Here is a 17,980-nt window from a genome sequence, read left to right on the forward strand (position 1 = left end):
CCTAGCAATTGAGAAGGAAAGATTCCATTTTACGGAGGACACATAATTGAGGTTTTGTCCCATCCTGGGATCTTTGGAGGAAGAACAGACACCCTCCCATTGCAACATACATTATTAAGTAATTGGGGTCCCTTTTTTATTAAATGGTATCCAACTGATCAATGTTAAATTGAAAGTTAATTATGTATGATTTAAGTATAGATGATGTTTATGGCTTTGAAGTAGACGATACTAGTTGAAGAATGAGGTAACCGTTATATTACCTCCTCTTAGGTTCAATGAATGGATGAGTTGTACCACCATTGTTTATGTTATAGACCAATTTTTCTAAAGTCCTTTTTATCTACTTACTTTTCTAAAGTGCCCTTCTACCTGTCACTATTGTCTTTCAGGCCAAAATTCCCTCAGGCATGTCATTTTTACGTCCTGATGATGATCCCAATATTGTTTCTATGGGATCAAAACGTCGTCAACCTTATATGCACCATAAACGCAATTGAATTAATTACTGATGTTTAACGGTATCACTAAATATTGTTTGTTGCAATTCTTTACACAATTTACAAGCATGTCTTGTCCTGCCTGAGCCTTTTACTGAATTTCTGTTCATTTGTGTTGTTTGTTATATATGTTGCGTTAGACACAGGATTGTGTTCCACTTTATTCTTGTGTTCTATGTGATTTGATACATTACTAAAATATTTCTGTCCGGCTGGACAGCTTTAATATAGTACTGATTTCAGGCCTATATTCATTGTTTTCTGTGTGAATCTCTCCTGTCAGGGGCTACTTTGTAATTGTAACGTACTACTCCCCAAGGTCCCTGACCATTACAATTGGGTTCCCTTGTTATTTAAACAGGTTTTTATTAACTGCACTGCTAACACAAAAACATGCAGTAAAAATAACTGGCTCACCTACATGGTTCGATTTTTAAAGATTGTATTCTTCCTTTATTAGGGATGTGCTTAAATTATATGTCTGCAATTAGAAAAGCGCAATGACTATTTCTTGAGACTTTGAGACTTGGTGCATTTATGCTCTGATGATGCGGTTTTGGGTACATAGCGTGGCTATAAATTTGATGTGACTGCACCAAGGAGGAACTCTGCTTTTTGACTTGAGTCTCATTCTGTGCTCCACCTCTGTTGGTTATAGGAGCCCCGCTCACTGGGTTGAGAGCTTAATAGAATTGAAACTTTCCTTCTCGATAGCTAGGAAATTTTACATTTGAGTACCAACAATTGTGTTATTAACTGCTGCATAAAAAAATATTTTCTGCTGTGCAACCTAATCTATAAAAAATATTTTAACCCCAAAAAAGTGTCAGGTTAATGTCAGGAAGCCAGAGAGGCAAACTGATTGGCTTTATAAAAATAATATTGAGCTAAACATAGAAAGTCAAAGCTATGAGATTCTCGTAGGTAATGCAGCCATTTTAGAACACCTATGTGGAGGTACCAAAAGACCACACTGTTTCTCAATCTCAAAACAGAAAGGAAAGGGATTTCCAGAACAGCTTACTTTTTGGTGGCTGTATTTCCTTAATGAAGCAGCAGTAGTAGAGAATATGGTAGGAGTCAGCAAGAAAAAAGCAAAAGGACCTAAGACAATCTCTAGCTGAGAGCATGTTGGAAGTAGAAGGGAGCATGACAATTCTGACCATAGGGACAAGTGCTAGGTGTGGGTCTGCTGCAGTCCAGCACAGATTGGCTTGTTTTTGGACAGCCAGGACCATGTCCAGTTCTGCTACTTGATTGGCAAATGGTGGGGAATACCCTGGCTCACAATGCTGGACATCTTCATTAGCCTGCTTGAGGGAAAAAACAGGAGATTGAAATATCTGAAAAAGAAGTTCTAAAACCACCTAATAAAATGCGATCAAACGAGAATGAAACAGGCAGACGCTATTTTCTCTTGTCAGAACCATTTACAATACCACAAAAATGCGGATACAAATACAGGATAACTTACTGCATGCCTGCCACAGTTTCATCATCCCAGGTTTCCCCCACCTTCATTGTTTTTGCAGTTGTCATGATTATATTCTCATACCATTTGGCCAGGTTTTATATAGTGGCACAGTAACCAGAGTCTTGGTTTATTTGCTGCATGAATAAATTAAAATATTCATAAACATGTTCCTTACACATTACATTCTAAACGTACTTTCTTTGTTTCAGTGTTTATGCACGTGGAAAAAGCATTGGACCCGATTTTACAACTTGCTTAGTGAGTTTAATACTAAAGACATGTCTGGATTTGGTGAAATTACTGCTGACAATAAGTCTTACTAAATATTCATCGCAGAAGGCGAAGAATTTAGACGGTCTGAAAAGGGTGTGATGTCTGTGGGATGTCATTTAACTGGGATGGCATTAAAGTTCATGAAAAAAAAGTTCTACTGCCTTAATAAAAAATAAAAGGGTTTTTTGCTATAACTAGCTTTATCAGAATTTTAACATGTCAGTTAAATAAAAACAAGAAATGCTTCAGCAGGACAATGCCAATATCTTGAATATCCCAGCAATGATTTTGACATTTGGGAGAAGGGACAAAACACTGCCTCATAACATGGACAAATGTAAGTAATGGAAAATTATATTTTGTAAATATGTTGCTTTTAATATAATATTCTCCCAGATTTAATAGCTTTCAGAGTTTTGGGAGTATCCTTTAAATGTTATGGTAGTCTAGTGTTGCAGAGCAGTTCTGGGCAGCACCTTTCAGTGATCTAGTCAACAGTAAGTTCCACCAGAGAAGGAGCAGTGTTAAAAGTCGATGTTCATGTATGTTCGGAGATCTCTCTCCCAGTTCTTAGCTTTCGCTTCCCTCCGTCGCTCCTCCTTTTTACTGATTGTGGCCACTCTCTGGGTCCTGGTCGGCCTTGCCTTCTGGCGTTCCACGGCCTCAACATCATGGGCACCAAAGTGTGTAACTTTAGGCTTCTGATCTGTCTGGAAACCAAGGCCTTTCTGATCACGCTTCAGGACAGTCTGAACTGGGAACTTGCGGCCTTTCCCATTAGGGCCCAAACCCGTCTCACGATCCCATCCTTCCTTGACCATCAACTTGTACCCCACATTGTGCTCAGGAATGCAGTAGTAAGTGGGCACCGGATTCTTCTTCTCGTTGAAGAGATGGACAGTGGATCGATTGTGCTGCTCCACGCTGTCTTCCTGGTAATGAGTCTTGCAGACCGCACAGTATTTCTTCTTCATGATTTTTTTCCTAGTGAAATGAGCACAGACCATTAGCCAATACCTAGACTGAACAGATCGAGACTTATTCAAACCAACTTAGCATATAAAATCCTACAGAGAGTCATCTGTGGAGAATCCAATCTGTGGATTTGTCCTGAGCCATAGGAAAGTGCTACCGGATGCTTAAATAGCGTACCTTGAGTGCAGTATTATTTTCTGTGTCCTGGTGTTACCGAACTTTGAACTTACCTTTAGTTCTGCCTTTGTCTTTACTTTCTCTTCTAACCTGCCATATCCATGTCTACCCTCCAATGCCAATCAGCAAAGTCAGCGCATACATACATTCAAGAGGCTGTACATCAGTCACAAAAGGTCCACTGCAGAAATGGGCAGTGGGCAGGAGAGTGAACTGAATTGCCTACAGGTCATAACCTAATACCAGGTCAATTATAAAGCATTCACTACTCTCTATTCACCTCCCCATTTACCTCAATGTCTCCACCCCATTAGGCTCTTGCTGTAAAATCAAGGTAAACAATTAGTATCTTTGCTGTTTTAGTCTTATCTAAGTTCTCTTGCTCTCTCCCAAACATTGGCTATCGTTGCCATTTCCTTATCCAACCCATAAACTCCACTTCCAATAACCTAATTGCACCCTTTCAGATAGCCATGTTACAGGATAGAGAAAATATTATACAACCCTTTCTCTCTTTTCAAAAAGTAAAGCAGCCATGCTTAGTGTCACAGCTACAAGTGATGTTTGACATTGGCTACTAATCTGGCTGCCGATTTTGTTATTCTAAGAGAACTTTCAGTATTACAATATAAGGGTTTGCAAGAAAAATCTTACATTTGTTTATAATAACGAATGACTTCAGCTGTGCCCATCACGGATAATCACCAAATTAGCATTGTTCAACAGTGGTTCCATTTAGTTACAGCTCTTTCACCTGTCAAATGATCTTCACAGGGGGAAGACCACGAGGTCTTAATGGAATTGGCAAATAGTTAAAAAGCCCAAAGCTAATATCTCAAATGGTACTTAATAAAACACACTTAAAAAGATGCCCAATTCACTGACTTACCTTGATTCCCTCTCCTGTATGAGGCTGCTCTGACATTCCTGTAAAAGGCGGACCACCTCGTTGTGTCCAGCTTCTTGGGCCAGAGCCATGGCATCTCGGCCCTGTGTTTCACACACTCCTACCCAGGCAGCTCCACATTTCAGAAAATAGCGCACAATCTCCGTGTGTCCGGCGTAAGCCGCGCACATAGTAGCTGTCCAGTAGTATCCATCCCGGAAATTCACATCACACGTGCCTTTCTCCACCAGTTCCTGCAGAGCCTTCAAATCTCCGTCCTGAGCACACTTCAGCATTCGGTGACCACTGCGAGCTGAAGACCCTTCTGCTGGCGAGAAAGCTGATGTAGGTGGAAGGGCTGCACTATCAGCTCTGAGCTGCCGTCGCACTACTGTCCGTTTTTTGGGTGGCCTCCGTGAACCATTCCCTTCTCCTACTGCAAGGAGGCTTTCATAGAAGCTTCTTGCTTCATCCCCCTGCAGAGTGCCGCCTTCTGCGCGATGGGCCCTCTCCTTGTGATGACGCCCATTTCTCCAGCAGTCTGAGCCATCTTTGGCACGAGTGAAGGTTATCAGCTGAGGATGGTTCATTTTTTAGGCCGGGTGGGTCCAAAACTGTTTAAAAAAATGGCACAGAAATACCTTAAGGGCTACATGCAAGGCATGGGAAAGATGAAGTCCAGCAACTGAGGAGTTTGCCCACCAACCTAAAGAAAGACAAGATTAATATTTAATAGCATCTCTAAACATACACGATGCAGTTGCACATTACATTATAAACAAAGCAAATCTATCAAAAGAAGAATAAACAAATTAAATATTTATAAAGGGACACCATAAAATAAAGTCCTGGTGCTTTTCATAAATCAGACACATTAAACTGAAGTAGTATCGCCCAGAGAAGAGGCCCTGCACAGCCAATAGAAAGCAGACTTCCTAATTATCATTATTTCAGAATAACTGTCAATCAGCACCACACAGGTTGGATTGAAAGCTCGACTGTATGAGCATCGTTTTTTGTACCACGTGTGAGAAAAACAGTGATTGCAGCAGGTGATCTGTTGTCGCAGGTATACGAGCAGCTCCTGTAAAGGAACTCAAGAAGGCACTCCAACAATGCATATTAAGAAGCATGGGATAATCAAGTAGAACTTTGCTAAACCTGGGTTGAGGTACAGGGTCTACAGAGACACGACTGATGTGCTCCTCCTGGGAACAGGCGAATGAGCGATAGTATATAGGTTGTAGAAAGTTCTATATGTACATTTGTTTTTTGGGAGCCGACAGAAAGGCGTTGGCAGATAACCTATCTGCAGTGCAGCACTACTGGGGCTTGGCCCCAAATCTCCAGCATGGTGGCAGGAGTCTGAAGATCTCCCTTATGACAGCATTCACCACGCCCGTTGGAAATAGACTGGAATCATGGGATCTCAAGGGCTAAACCACACAAAAACTAATTTCATGGAGCTATCAAGGTTACAGTCCGTCTTTCCAAGGCACAAGGCGCAAAATACAGAAAAGTGCATTAAAGCCAGACCAGCTAGTCCTGGTCAGGCAATAGGTTGGGGATGTGCTGAGGGTCACCAGTGCTAAGGCTACCAACACTAGTGGGTGACTTTTAGAGCACAAAGTCAGGCCCTGTAAGCCTGAACAGCGCTGGTCCCCTTTTCAGACAAGAAACCACAGACAAGCTCAATGCCACCAATTTTAACCCAGGGACTCCATGCAAAGCCTGCTTTGAGGTGGACAGTGGTTGGGGTGGAGGGAGGGTGTTTACAAGTGATTGCTCTCATGTGGCATCATTGCTGTCTGGTGTCCCAGAGGAAGTGCAAGATACTTCCGAGTATTTAGCCATGTTTGTGGTGATGAAGAAGACCATAATGTTACTTTATACATATGCATGTGTGCGCAAAACGGGCCAGTGGAAAAGATATCAAGCAGAGGATTTGTGTAGATCCCTAGAACAGCGAGGTCTACGTTTGCCCAGCTTTCCAGAACACAGTGTAGTGTAAACATGTTCCGCCATCTTGTGCCCTGCTGTGACATGTGCAATAATGTGTAAACCAAATTTACAGTATGGTACCCACCTTGCCAAGCATTTATCATTCTTCAATCTGAAACTTGCAAACGTGGTTTCAACAAACTGATAACCAGGTCGACACAACACATTTCTGCATGTGCCTCGCACAATAAATATGGGCTGTATGATCTCTCTTGTACAGCTCATTGCCAGAACCAGGCAGTCACAGGTGAGAGATTGAGAAGTCATGAATTAGTAGAAGCAGAACAACACAATGCAGGAACTCCTAGATGGTGCTGCTGCTATAGACCTAAGCAACAACTCCAACAAAGAAGCACTCAACGAATACCTTCTCTCCATCAAACACTGGATGAACCTCGATGGCCTCTTAACAAGGATAAGATATAAATCTTAATTGTAGAAAGGTGGAGTATTATGTAGTAATGCCGGATAGGCTTCACCATGCAACACTCTCACAGACCCTGAAGATGGTCCTTGGATTCACAATAATAAATCCTTAGCTTAGTCTTGGTAATGTGGCAAAGAGCAGTCAGGCTTTACTAGAGGAACATGTGTTAAGCATTTCAGAGTACAAACATGGACGATAAGTAATTGACACGACTCAAGAGAAATCAAATACCAATTAATAAAAATAAAGTGTATTTTTACCTTAATTTAGACAACAAAATGAACAAATACCATACATATAACCAAAGTTACAGATTTTAGAAACAATATGAAACCAGTGCAAAATAATACAGTGTAACTTTATCCTTGCGATCAATGGGATAAATAACTAGTTACAATTGGTCACTTTCAGGTCAAGTAGCGTGGAACCCTTGCAGGGTAAAGGTTCAGGGACCAAGCCACAACAGTCAGTTCCATTTTACCTGGCCCGTGGCGCCTGAGTGTAGATTTGTACTGACTGTCCCTAGTGTTGACAAGAGCCACGGAAGAACTGCTTTTAACGCGTACACAGTGGTGCGAGAAATAAGATGCAAAAACACAACAACGGGGTAAATGCTAATGTCGGATGGAGTTCCCTCTAGATGTAGTATCCAGTGCAGGGTTTGGTTGCCAGACTGGCAACCAACACACCTTGGCAGTGGTAATCCTTGGAAAAAGGTACTTTGATGCCTGGTGGTCCTGGGGAACGCAATAGCGGTCTGTAACTTCGTGGAAGGCAGGACTACAGTTCCCACAGCTAAATAGATCATCTGGATTTGGGCGTTCACTCGCAGTGACCTATGGCCATCGATGCCTCAGATCCAGAGCGTTATTTTACCTTCAGTTTTCAGGGAACCAGGGCCGCTGGCCCAGGAGAGCCTGAGGGTGCCTCAGGCTCTCACAAGGGTCCCTCTGTCCAGGGGGACCAAGAGTTCACCTAGGTAGGGTTTCGATCAGGCAGTTCCGGAGCGTTGCCACAGGGACAGAGTACCCCTCTTTTGCTTTATGCAAGTCTTGTTGTTGCAGACACAGGTCTCTTCTTTGTCCTCTTTGATGCAGGTTGTTTAGAACTGAGGTTCTGGTGTCAGGGGTAGCCCTTAAATCCTAGATTTAGGGTGTTAGTGGAAGTGGCCAATGGTCTGCTTGCCCCAGCAGCTAAGCAGCCCCTGAGGTGACCACATCATGGGGTGTAGGTCACCTTTTCTACCCAGAACCCACTATTTCTACCACTTTTAAAAATAGCAGGCGCCTTCCTTAGCTGTACAGATCATGCAACGCACCTTAGAGGTGTGGCTACCTTCTGTGTGTGTAAACCTCCTGCATACCTAATTTACCGCCTGCCCGGATGCAAATGTGCCAGTCAGGGGAAGGGCTGTTTTTCCTCTGTAAGACAGTCCTGATGCATATGAGAAGTGGTGCAACCTTTGAAGCTCACCGCCTTTATGTGCCACTTCACTAGCTTTCCTTAGAGGGAGGAGGTATGATATGATATGAAGGGTATTCATAAAGTGCAGCAAATGTCTGAAGGTGTCAAGGTGTCTCAGTGATAAGGGTCCACCCACAAATAGCAAACAGACTGTATAGCAAACAAGCATTTACAATGCAATAGGTCTCACATTTGGTAGAGTTAGTGCTATTGGCATTGTAAATGAAAATGTGTTTAATGTAAGTATTTGTTTGGAGTGGAGAGGACAAAGTGCGGAGGAAATACAGAGGGGAAGGTTGAGAGTGCACTGTGAGATGTAGTGGCAGAGGGCAGGGTTAGAGGAAAAAAGAGGGACATCAATTAAATAAACGTGAGGGAAGGGGAGAGCGGTAGATGTGGATTAATGAGGTAGTGTTTGAGGAGAGGAGAGACAGATATAAGACGAGATAGGCTGAAGAGAAAGGGGGGCCATGAGACAATCGTATTATCCTGGCCGAATTAGTAGCATTTGACAAATCCGCCATTAGTGTCAATATGTATGCAGAATAAAGCTGAGCAGGACCCCGGCCGCTTTGTGTTTTGAACCATTTTTTTTCTCTCTGCCCAGGCTCCACCAGGTATTTCAGTACCTCTAGGAATGCTGCACGTCCTTATCTGGTGAAAACAATGTTGTTTTAAGAAATGGGAGAAAACTAACTCTGTACAGTGGCGCTAATGTGAAGTCCCTGCTGTACATGCATTTAAATTCCTACAAGCGTACACTTGGCACTGGAAACGTTAAGACTAGATTCTGCATGGGTATACGAGTAGAACAAGTTAAGCATAAACGCTATCTTCTTGGTATTAGTGATAACTAAAAACTCTATGTGTATAGTAATTCTGTGATGTAGATCGAAAAGCCAGATGCGAGGGAAAGGCGAGCGTATTTTCCTGAGGCAGTTTGCATGGGGGTGAGGCATTTGTAAAACCCTAAAAACTGTATGAAGACTTACCAGTGAAGTAAGTGCCTGCCAGGTGGGTAACTAGAGCCAAATTTCGGGGGGGGGGGGCTATTTTTTCCAGCCATAGGCACAGTGGCTCTAAGAAGTGGTGAAACACAACAAAGCCTCAGTGACAAATGAATGGTCTTTTAAAGACGTCTGAAGTACTCGGGTGCGAATGCAATTAAGACAGGCGCAAGCCCGGGAAGCGGTCTCACAACCAGCGGTAGGGGGAGAGGGGGGTATGGGGGGGGGGGGGGGAGTGAGCGCGCAGTGCTGGGAGGGACTTTTAAGTCAAAACAAAAAAAGTGCTGGGGGGGACTTTTAAGTAAAGACAAAAAAAATGGCTGCAGACGTTCTACTTTCTCTTCTATGCTTAAGGGGACAGGCTGAGACACCGGTGCAATACAGAGGCTTCATGGAGCTGGGTTCTTCTTGTACTACAGCATCGTGGGATCCATACTCACTGACACCAAGCGGAACTCCCCCACTACAACTTCCAGGGCCCCACACCACTGACGCCAAGCTGAGCTCCTCCAAAAAATAACTGCATAGGAGGCCCACAATCATAGACACCGAACCGAGCTCTCAGCCCTACAGCATTACAGACCCCACAGTCACCGACGGCATGGAGCGCGCGCTCCCGCTATTAGAGCATCAAGGGCCCTACGGACACAAGCGGTGATCTCCCACTTCTAATGGCCTCGGAGACCCCCCCAGCCCCCCGCCCAGAATAGTTGTGCATGACTTACATACCAAATATTGCCAAGGGTCGAGTTCGCTCTATATAAATCTGCAAAAAAAAAAAAAAAAAAAAAAAGGATGGCTTTATACCCGGAACCCGAGCTGTACCAGCCTCAGCCAGGCACACAGTAGCGAGCCAGCGGGGCCCTTCGCCCTGGAGACACGCTTGCAAGTCACCCACTGCCGCCCAGAAATGCCCATAAGCCACACCCACAGCGAGCGGATACTCATCTCCACCTGAGACATCTGGTACAAAAGATGAAAAGAACTCGTGCTTGAAACTCACAGAACAACCTGTCCTGAACACCATGATGCCGAATAAAAGGCTGTAAAAACCCTTCGCTTGCTTAAGTAGCAGACGGACTCTCCAGTACTTTAACGTAGCTTTGATTTACTCCGTAACCAACTGTAAACAAGTGCTTGCTCTGCTTTTTCTGCCATCCCACTTGGACGGCCTCGCCTGCCAAAAGGTTTCTTGTCTTTAAGGGGCCATGTGTTTGGCCCCATAAAGATAAGAAACCTTTTGCGACGAACGCAAAGCAGGCGAGGCCGTCCAAATCGGACGGCTCAGAAAGCCAAGCAAAGACGTCACCGACACCTCTTTTCCAATGGCTGGCCACCGTTTAGCATAAACGGTGACGCCGGCCAATGGAAAAGAGGGGCGGGGCGTAATGCTCCTTACAGAAAATCCCTCAAAACGTTAAATCTCGCCGGGCAAGACTGCGCATGCGCGCAGCCTACGCCAGGCAAGACCTAAAAAGAACTAGAGTGTGAAAAACCAGGTCTTTAGAGCTTTCCTAAAGGGGGCGTGAGCTCTAATGTCGGTAAGATGACATGGAAGCGAGTTCCATAATCTTGCTGCCGCGTGGAGAAGGCTCTCCCTCCCCACTTCTGAAATTTGGGCACGGTCACTAAATTAAGGTGAGCAGAGAGAAGATTCCTACCATGGACGTAGCTATGAAACATAGCTGTAAGTCCTACTGGGAAGCTCTGATAGAGGGCCTTATGCACGAAGCAGACAGATTTAAACATAATATGTTTCCTTATAGGGAGACAGTGAAGGTGTTGTAACCCATTGTTCACGGACTGCCGTTTGGGAATTTCCACGGTGAGCCTGGCCAGTTCATTCTGCACTAGCTGTAATTTAGCTTGAGTGCTCCTGTTGGGGTCTAGATATAGGGCATTACAGTAATCTATTCTAGACATGACTAGTACCAAAGCCACTTGTTTCTGTGCAGCAAGGGGAATGAAAAGAAAGGCTTTTCTTAACATCCTGATCAACCAGAAACACGTTGCAACCACATGATTGGCCTGGATATTTAAGGAGAGGGGACAGTCAAGCAGGAGCCCCAGATTCTTGGCCTTCTCAGTAGGCATAGGTATAGTGACTAGTGTCTCTGGCCACCAATTGGGATTCCAGATGGAGGTTTGATTTCCAAAGAGCAGGTCTTCACACTTTTCTCCATTGAGCTTCAGATAGTACCTCCTCATCCACCCAGTTACTGCTGTCATGCAGAGGTTAAAATGGACTGCAGTCACTACCCTGTCCTGTGAAACTGACATGAGAAGCTGTGCATGACCTCCTTCCAACCAATGCCTTTGTTCCTGACTTGGGCTGCCAGCCAGAGCACAGAGAAGCTGGGGAAACCTCTAAGTTAGCCACCTGAGTGCATGCCACATCACCCTTGATGCGAGATTTGTGTCAGGGGTGAGAAGGCACGCTGTTTGATACAAAGCATTACATATTAAGGCAGTACCATAGTAGAGCTGCCAACCTCTGGTTTGCCTGGGTACCAGCCCATGTTATCCCATGGACAGTCTATCACTTATAGTGTCCTTTAATGGTAAAGGCCACTATAGGGACATATTGGCTTGCGCTTACATGCTCACAGCTTTAATATAATCCATCCTTCCTCCTGGGCTTTAGGAGGCCTTCCTTAGGGGTGACTGATCTATTAAAAGCAGCACATTGACTTTGCCACACATGGTGAGGGCAAAGTCGAATTGGATCAGTTTACACTGTTCCTGCAGTCTGCAATGGCAGGCCTGCTGTCAATAGTTTTCTTGGGTCACTCAAGGTGGGACAAACAGTGCTGCAAGCCCTGGAGACCCATTTACGAACCATGCCCTGGGTACTACTGGTACCATATACTAGGGATTTATGAGGGGGGTAAAGTCCTTGACATTCGGGGTTGCCAATTTACACACAACAGTTTTAGGGAGAGTGCACTGGCACTGGGGTCTGGGCAGCAGGCTCCAATGCACTTTCAGAATCATACCATCAGCATTGGAGCAAAAAGTGTGTGTGGCGGGGTGACCATACAAAAAGGGCACTTCCCTAAATTATATTCAATAAAAACAAGTTCGCTCTTCCAAATATCTCATGGCTTCCTTCACTTGACCCCAAGCCTCCCCAATAGATGTAGAGTCCTATGTGATGCACAACTATCTTTCAATGCTCAAAGCGACTATCAAATAAAAAAATAGTACCACTTATACACTTTAACTAAAATCAGCCTTCACCTTACCATCCATCACAGGAAACTACTGTTCTGAGCAATTGTCGCATCCTGAGTATATTACTTCATTGCAGTATACCTAAATCTCTAAAATAAAGATACTGCAAAACCCCAACGCTAAAAATCAAGCTAGAAGAACCATTTTCAGACTGAGAAACAAAAGGCAGTTTCCTCCTTCAGAGCACAGCTGTCTTGCCTAAACATTAAATAACATTTACAGCAGAGGGTGCTACCTCTTAAGATGGGCCACTAAAATTATTCAGCAGGATAGGAGCACATTATGTAGGAGGGTTGAGTAAAATATGCAGTAAGAAAAGACAAATCATAATACTACTTCATTATTTTCACATGTTGAGACTTTCTAGGCAAAGGTATTATCTTATTAGCCCCGTTTTAACTCCCAGACACAACAATAAGCAATGGTAAGGTCACCAATCCACATCTGTGGTGGGCCTTCCACTGTGCAGCAACATGTTTAGTAACTTTTGGTCTGTTTGCATTACAAACCATTTTTTAAATTCAGGTTATGCAGCAGATGTTATGTTATAGATATTACTAAAGCGCACGTACACCTTATGGTTTCATGGCGCTGGAGTCCAAGAGACACTACCATTAGATGATTCAGTCATATGCCTGGCAGAGCAGCCAGGTCGTTAGAAGTTTCCTGAATTGAAAGAAAGATATCAACATTCTGATATCCAGGAGGAAGAGAGCTCCAAAATTGAGTGGCCAAGACCGAGAATCTGAGTCCTCCCAGTTTCTTGCATTTAAAATAGCAATAGCCAAAAAATTAAGATGGGAGGACCCGAGAGCCTGAGAGGGGAGGTATCGCTGAATCTGAGAATATACAAACAGCGGGCATTTGCCATGGAGTGCTTTAAAGATAACGCATCCTGACTTAAATGCGCTGCATTTCATTACCGGGAGCTGGTGTCTTTTCATCAACGGGGTGCCATTTAGGCTGGTGAAGGATGGTTAGAAGATGACTGATAATGTGGCAAATGAGGCACATCTATAATTATACAGAAACCGCAGCCCACAAAAATTCCTGTGGAAAGCCATCAACACAACTCCCTGATAATTATCAGTCTTCTTCAAGTTCCAAAAAAACATCATCAGGCTGCGCTCTACCTCTGGATGCAAAATGATCATCCCAATATGGAGACTAACAAGATTCAGAGGCAAAACCATGAAAGTGGCTTTTGAAAAATTCTGGAACTACCTACCCATAGAAATCAGGACAACTACAAAACTCTCAAAAACTCTCTAAAATAATTGTTACTCTCAAGTCAACAATTATCCATGAATGCTACATTAGAAGAACAATTCTAACCAGTCCCCCTGAAACCTTTTGTACATTTCAGCACCACCCCCCCCTTCATCCACTCCTGCTACAATCCCTCTGATCAACCAATCAGCATTTGTAAAGTGCAACACTGTCACCCTTAGGAGTTTCTGGGTGCTGTGTCCTTGTTGAAGAGCCTGGTCTTGAGTCTCTTTCTGAAGTCAGTGAGCAAGGGGGCTGAGGTCATTCCAGGTCTTGGTAGCGATGTAGGAGAAGGAGCGGCCACCGTTGCAGCTAAGATGGATTCGGAAGTTGTGTGCGAGGGCAAGTGAAGAGGAGCACAAGTGTCTAGCGGGATGGTGGAAGATCAGTCAATGGTTGAGGTAGACAGGCCCTAGGTCATAGAGACCTTTGTAGGCATGCGTGAGGATCTTGAACTGCCATCTCTTCTGGATGGGGAGCTAGTAAAGGGTCTCGGAGGTGGGGGGCGATGAGGGATCATTTGGGGGGAGGTCCAGGGCTGCCACGTTTTTTTTTTTAAAGGTCTGGAGTCTTCGGAGTAGCTGGGTGGAGGTGCCGGCGTAGAGGGTTTTGCCATAGTCTAGGTGACTGGTGACAAGGGCCTGAGTATTGGTCTTTCCGGTGTTGGCTGGGATCCATCTGAATATTCTGTGAAGCATGCGAAGTATGTGGAAGCAATTGCGTTGGCTTGTTGCTTCATAGTCAGTTGGCTGTCGAGGATGATGACAAGGTTGCAAGCATGGTCGGACAGTGTGGGTCAGAGTTCTTCATCATTACAGGGGAAGAACTAACAGAAAACATCATAAGAACCTAACCCTCAAACCACTTTGTGGACCCAGTCCCTGTTAACACTGCCAAAGACCTTTATGCTCACATACTGGATAAAACTGATGCATCTCTCTCTCAGCCAAGGACCATTTCCTATCCCAAAATTGGGCAAGTTACACCTCTCCTCAAAAAACTGTCTGAATATACCTGTGGCCTCAAACAGTATCGCCCCATCTCTAACCTGACTTTCCTCCCAAAAATCATTGAAAAGTTTGTAGTAGAGCAGCTCATCACACAGATCAAGGATAACAACCTCCTGAAAAAATAACAATTTGGTTTCGATCAGGTCTGCAGTACACAAACAGCTTTACTAAAGATGGTCAGTCATGCACTTGAAATTCTAGACTCTGGCAACTCTCGCCTCCCAAGTCTTCTCCACCTAACCTCAGCCTTCACAACGGTCAACCACTACATGCTTCTAGATATGCTAAAAAATAAAACGAATGGGCATAAATGGCGAGGTCCTGAATAAGTCTGATGCATTCCTCATGGGCAGATTGCAGAGGAAAAAAAATGAGGACTGTTTCTCAACCCCAATGGCGGTTGAGGAAAGGGATTCCCCATGGGTTTATCATTGCCTCGACCCTATTCAACCTGTACTTCGAGCCACTTGGAATCATTCTTAAGAAAGCAAGGATTTTCTATCATCTATATGCAGACCACCCTAAACAAAACTGGAAGACTTCTTATCAACTAAAATGGAACCCTTCCAAACTGAATTCCTTACCATCTCCCCCTCAAAATCAACACTTCCGTTAAATTCTAGATGGACACACTCAACATCATCAACAGTAAACCCACCATCGTTGACAGTGCCAAATCCTTAGGTGTCATCCTAATCCAGAAACTCCACTTGCAGTCTCAAATCAGTACCATGGCCAGTAACAAGCACCATCAACTGTTGACTCTGGGAAATTGTACTTCTGGAGCTTTTGTAACTAACAGCCTGATTACAAATGGGTCAATTAATTTCGACCTGTGCATAAACCCATGTTTATGCACGGGTCGGAATTATGAGTTAAATGTTATTTAACATATCCTTTAATTATCGACTGTGTTAGATAACTCAAGCCATGAAATATTTCAGAAGGTCAAACCTGCCGAATTTTAAAAGGGGAAATATATACGTTACTTACCATACTATGAAGATTTTGGTGAGTTAAACACCAAAATCTGCATGTCATTACCCACAAACTAGTCACAGGTGCACCCGATATGTACCCCACCGTACTGTTAGTTAGCAGGTTAAAGACTCCTAATCAGGGCCTAAATTTGTAATATTTGGTCATTCCTAAACCCTCTGTAATTATCCATGTAATGTCATATGTTTACCGTAAAACGCTGTAGTGAATGGGCCACTTTTGTGGTCCGACACCCTATGATGACCCTCGACCACCACCATTTTAACTGATTTTAGTGTGTTATGTTAGCCTAGCCTTAATGTAGGATGGTCTTGCATATGCCTGCTTCTCTTCTGTTCTATAATCTTGCTGTCTTTCAGTAGAATAGTCTTGCCAAGAATAAAGGATGGTGGGACTGGTTTTTTGAGTGGCTACCAGATTTTGGTATGCTACGTTCTATCTTGGGTGGTGCACTCTTAGTTATTTGTTTTTTAGTTGTATTATGTTGTTGCATTCAATTTGTGTAGTCTATACGTTACGTTTCTTATTATTTCAGAGATGGTTTGCATATTGTTAAAAGTTTTTGTATGTTTGTTGGTGTTGGACGATGGTCATGGGTGGAATGTAATGAATGTGCCATTTATGTGGATAAATAGCCTGATAATGACCGTCGCCCATCACCATCTCAGTCTTATTTAGCATATTATAACATAATATAGTGATGTGTAGACCTGCCTAGTAAGAATAAGCTACGAAGTAGTGCTGGATTATGTCTCTTTCAGATTCTGACTTTATCTTGCTTAACGGCAGTGCTTGCGATTGGCTTTGGCCTGATCTTATGTCATCTTGCATACTAATTTTGCTCTTTTGCGTGAATAGAGGCTTATGCTTAAGTGACTCCATTTTCAGAGCGGTCGCCATTTTCTGAGCTTCACTAGGTGAGAAGGGCAGGTTTTCCTTTTCACTTGTTTTTCGCACTTTACTGACCAGAAAGAACTGGATCTTGTCAGAGGAATGTACTCGCTCTTGCATACTAAAAGGGCTGAAGATGGAACACAAATAGAGCAAAGAAATTACATCCAAATAAGGAAGAAAATATGACTGAAAATACATATTTCCCTCCACACGCGTAGCAATACTAACACAAACAAAACAGACGCGGAGGCAAGATGGCCGCGAGTGAGCTGTGCTGAGCAGTCGCCTGGATCTCTCTCCCATCTCAGATGAAGCTGCTGGGTTCTTTATTATCCTCCTCTCAGCTTTAACCTGGTTATAATACCTGGATTCTAGGAAAACTTTACCGATGCCGACACTCATTACGGGGGTCAAATACTACATATTAGCGGAATTAGGCTGGTTGAAAGAAAGCTGGCGAAGATTCAGCAGGGTCGTCGACTGTATAAAGGCAAGATATATACAGTTAACCAGGATGCCGCCCCGACCCTCTAAAACTGATAAAATAAAAGAAGCGAAGGAAAAAATGAAGACGAAGGAACAAACTTGTACTTACTCCCTAAAAGATCAAACTGAGCTGGCCGCCCTGGACGTCGGAGTAAAGGAGCAAGGGGCTATACGAAAGGCGGCGTTGCTGAGTAATAGCAAAAAAGCGACGGAGACACGAAGAGGGGGGGGAAAAAACTGACAGCGTCTGAAACACTGGAGCGGGCTGTCACTCAGGTGATGCCAGGAATAAACCGACATTGAAACATGTCACAAGTACAGATAAGACGGAGAAGACGGAGAGGACGAAAAACAAAGCTAACTATAGAGAGACCCCTCTGAGGCAACCTACCCTGACAGAAGGGTTCTCCGGACCTGCCAGCAGTCGAGCGCCAAGCGAATTCGGCCACAACAGAGTCGGACTCAGCGTTCCTGGAAGCGTCCTCGAGGACGCGGGAGACGCGGCAGGCACGTCAGTTGCAGACGCTTCGGCTGCTAAGCAACAGCAACAACTCGGACAGGAGCAGCAGTTTGGAGGAGAACGCGAGAGCGGGACATTGCAGGTTAACCTGGACTCTTCTGTAAATCCTCCTTGCACTGAGCCTGGACTGACAACACCTGGTGAGAGAGGTGAGAGAGGGGATAGGGGGGACGGGGGGAGCAAGCACGAGGACACTGATATGTTGGGTGCCATTATGGTACTTGAAGCTGAATTACTGGCCTCCAAAACCCCCGAAAACTCCCAAACCTCATCCAATAAGACCCTCAATAAGACCCTCACTACCCTCACTACCTGGGGAAGCTCTGCTAGCTTGGGGGGAAAGGAAGAGATAGCCAGACAGAGATTACAGGACTCTAGAGGGGC

At 44.2% G+C, this 17,980-nt stretch overlaps 1 protein-coding gene across 1 annotated transcript in view; it reads right to left on the reverse strand.

Annotated features, from left to right (window-relative positions):
* Nucleotides 1-1,910: 1,910 nt before the first annotated feature.
* The window catches only part of GPANK1 (G-patch domain and ankyrin repeats 1), a 29,607-nt gene continuing 13,537 nt past the window's right edge, over nucleotides 1,911-17,980 (reverse strand). Inside the window, exons 3-4 of the mRNA XM_085624656.1 lie at nucleotides 4,289-4,991; nucleotides 1,911-3,231 (exon numbers count right to left, since the gene is read on the reverse strand). Of these exons, the coding sequence (XP_085480782.1) occupies nucleotides 2,772-3,231; nucleotides 4,289-4,875 (1,047 nt within the window). The 5' untranslated portion in view covers nucleotides 4,876-4,991 and the 3' untranslated portion in view covers nucleotides 1,911-2,771. The remainder of the gene's footprint in view (nucleotides 3,232-4,288; nucleotides 4,992-17,980) is intronic.

This window comes from Triturus cristatus, chromosome 9 (assembly GCF_964204655.1).
Source record: "Triturus cristatus chromosome 9, aTriCri1.1, whole genome shotgun sequence".
In the NCBI taxonomy this organism is placed as follows: domain Eukaryota; kingdom Metazoa; phylum Chordata; class Amphibia; order Caudata; family Salamandridae; genus Triturus; species Triturus cristatus.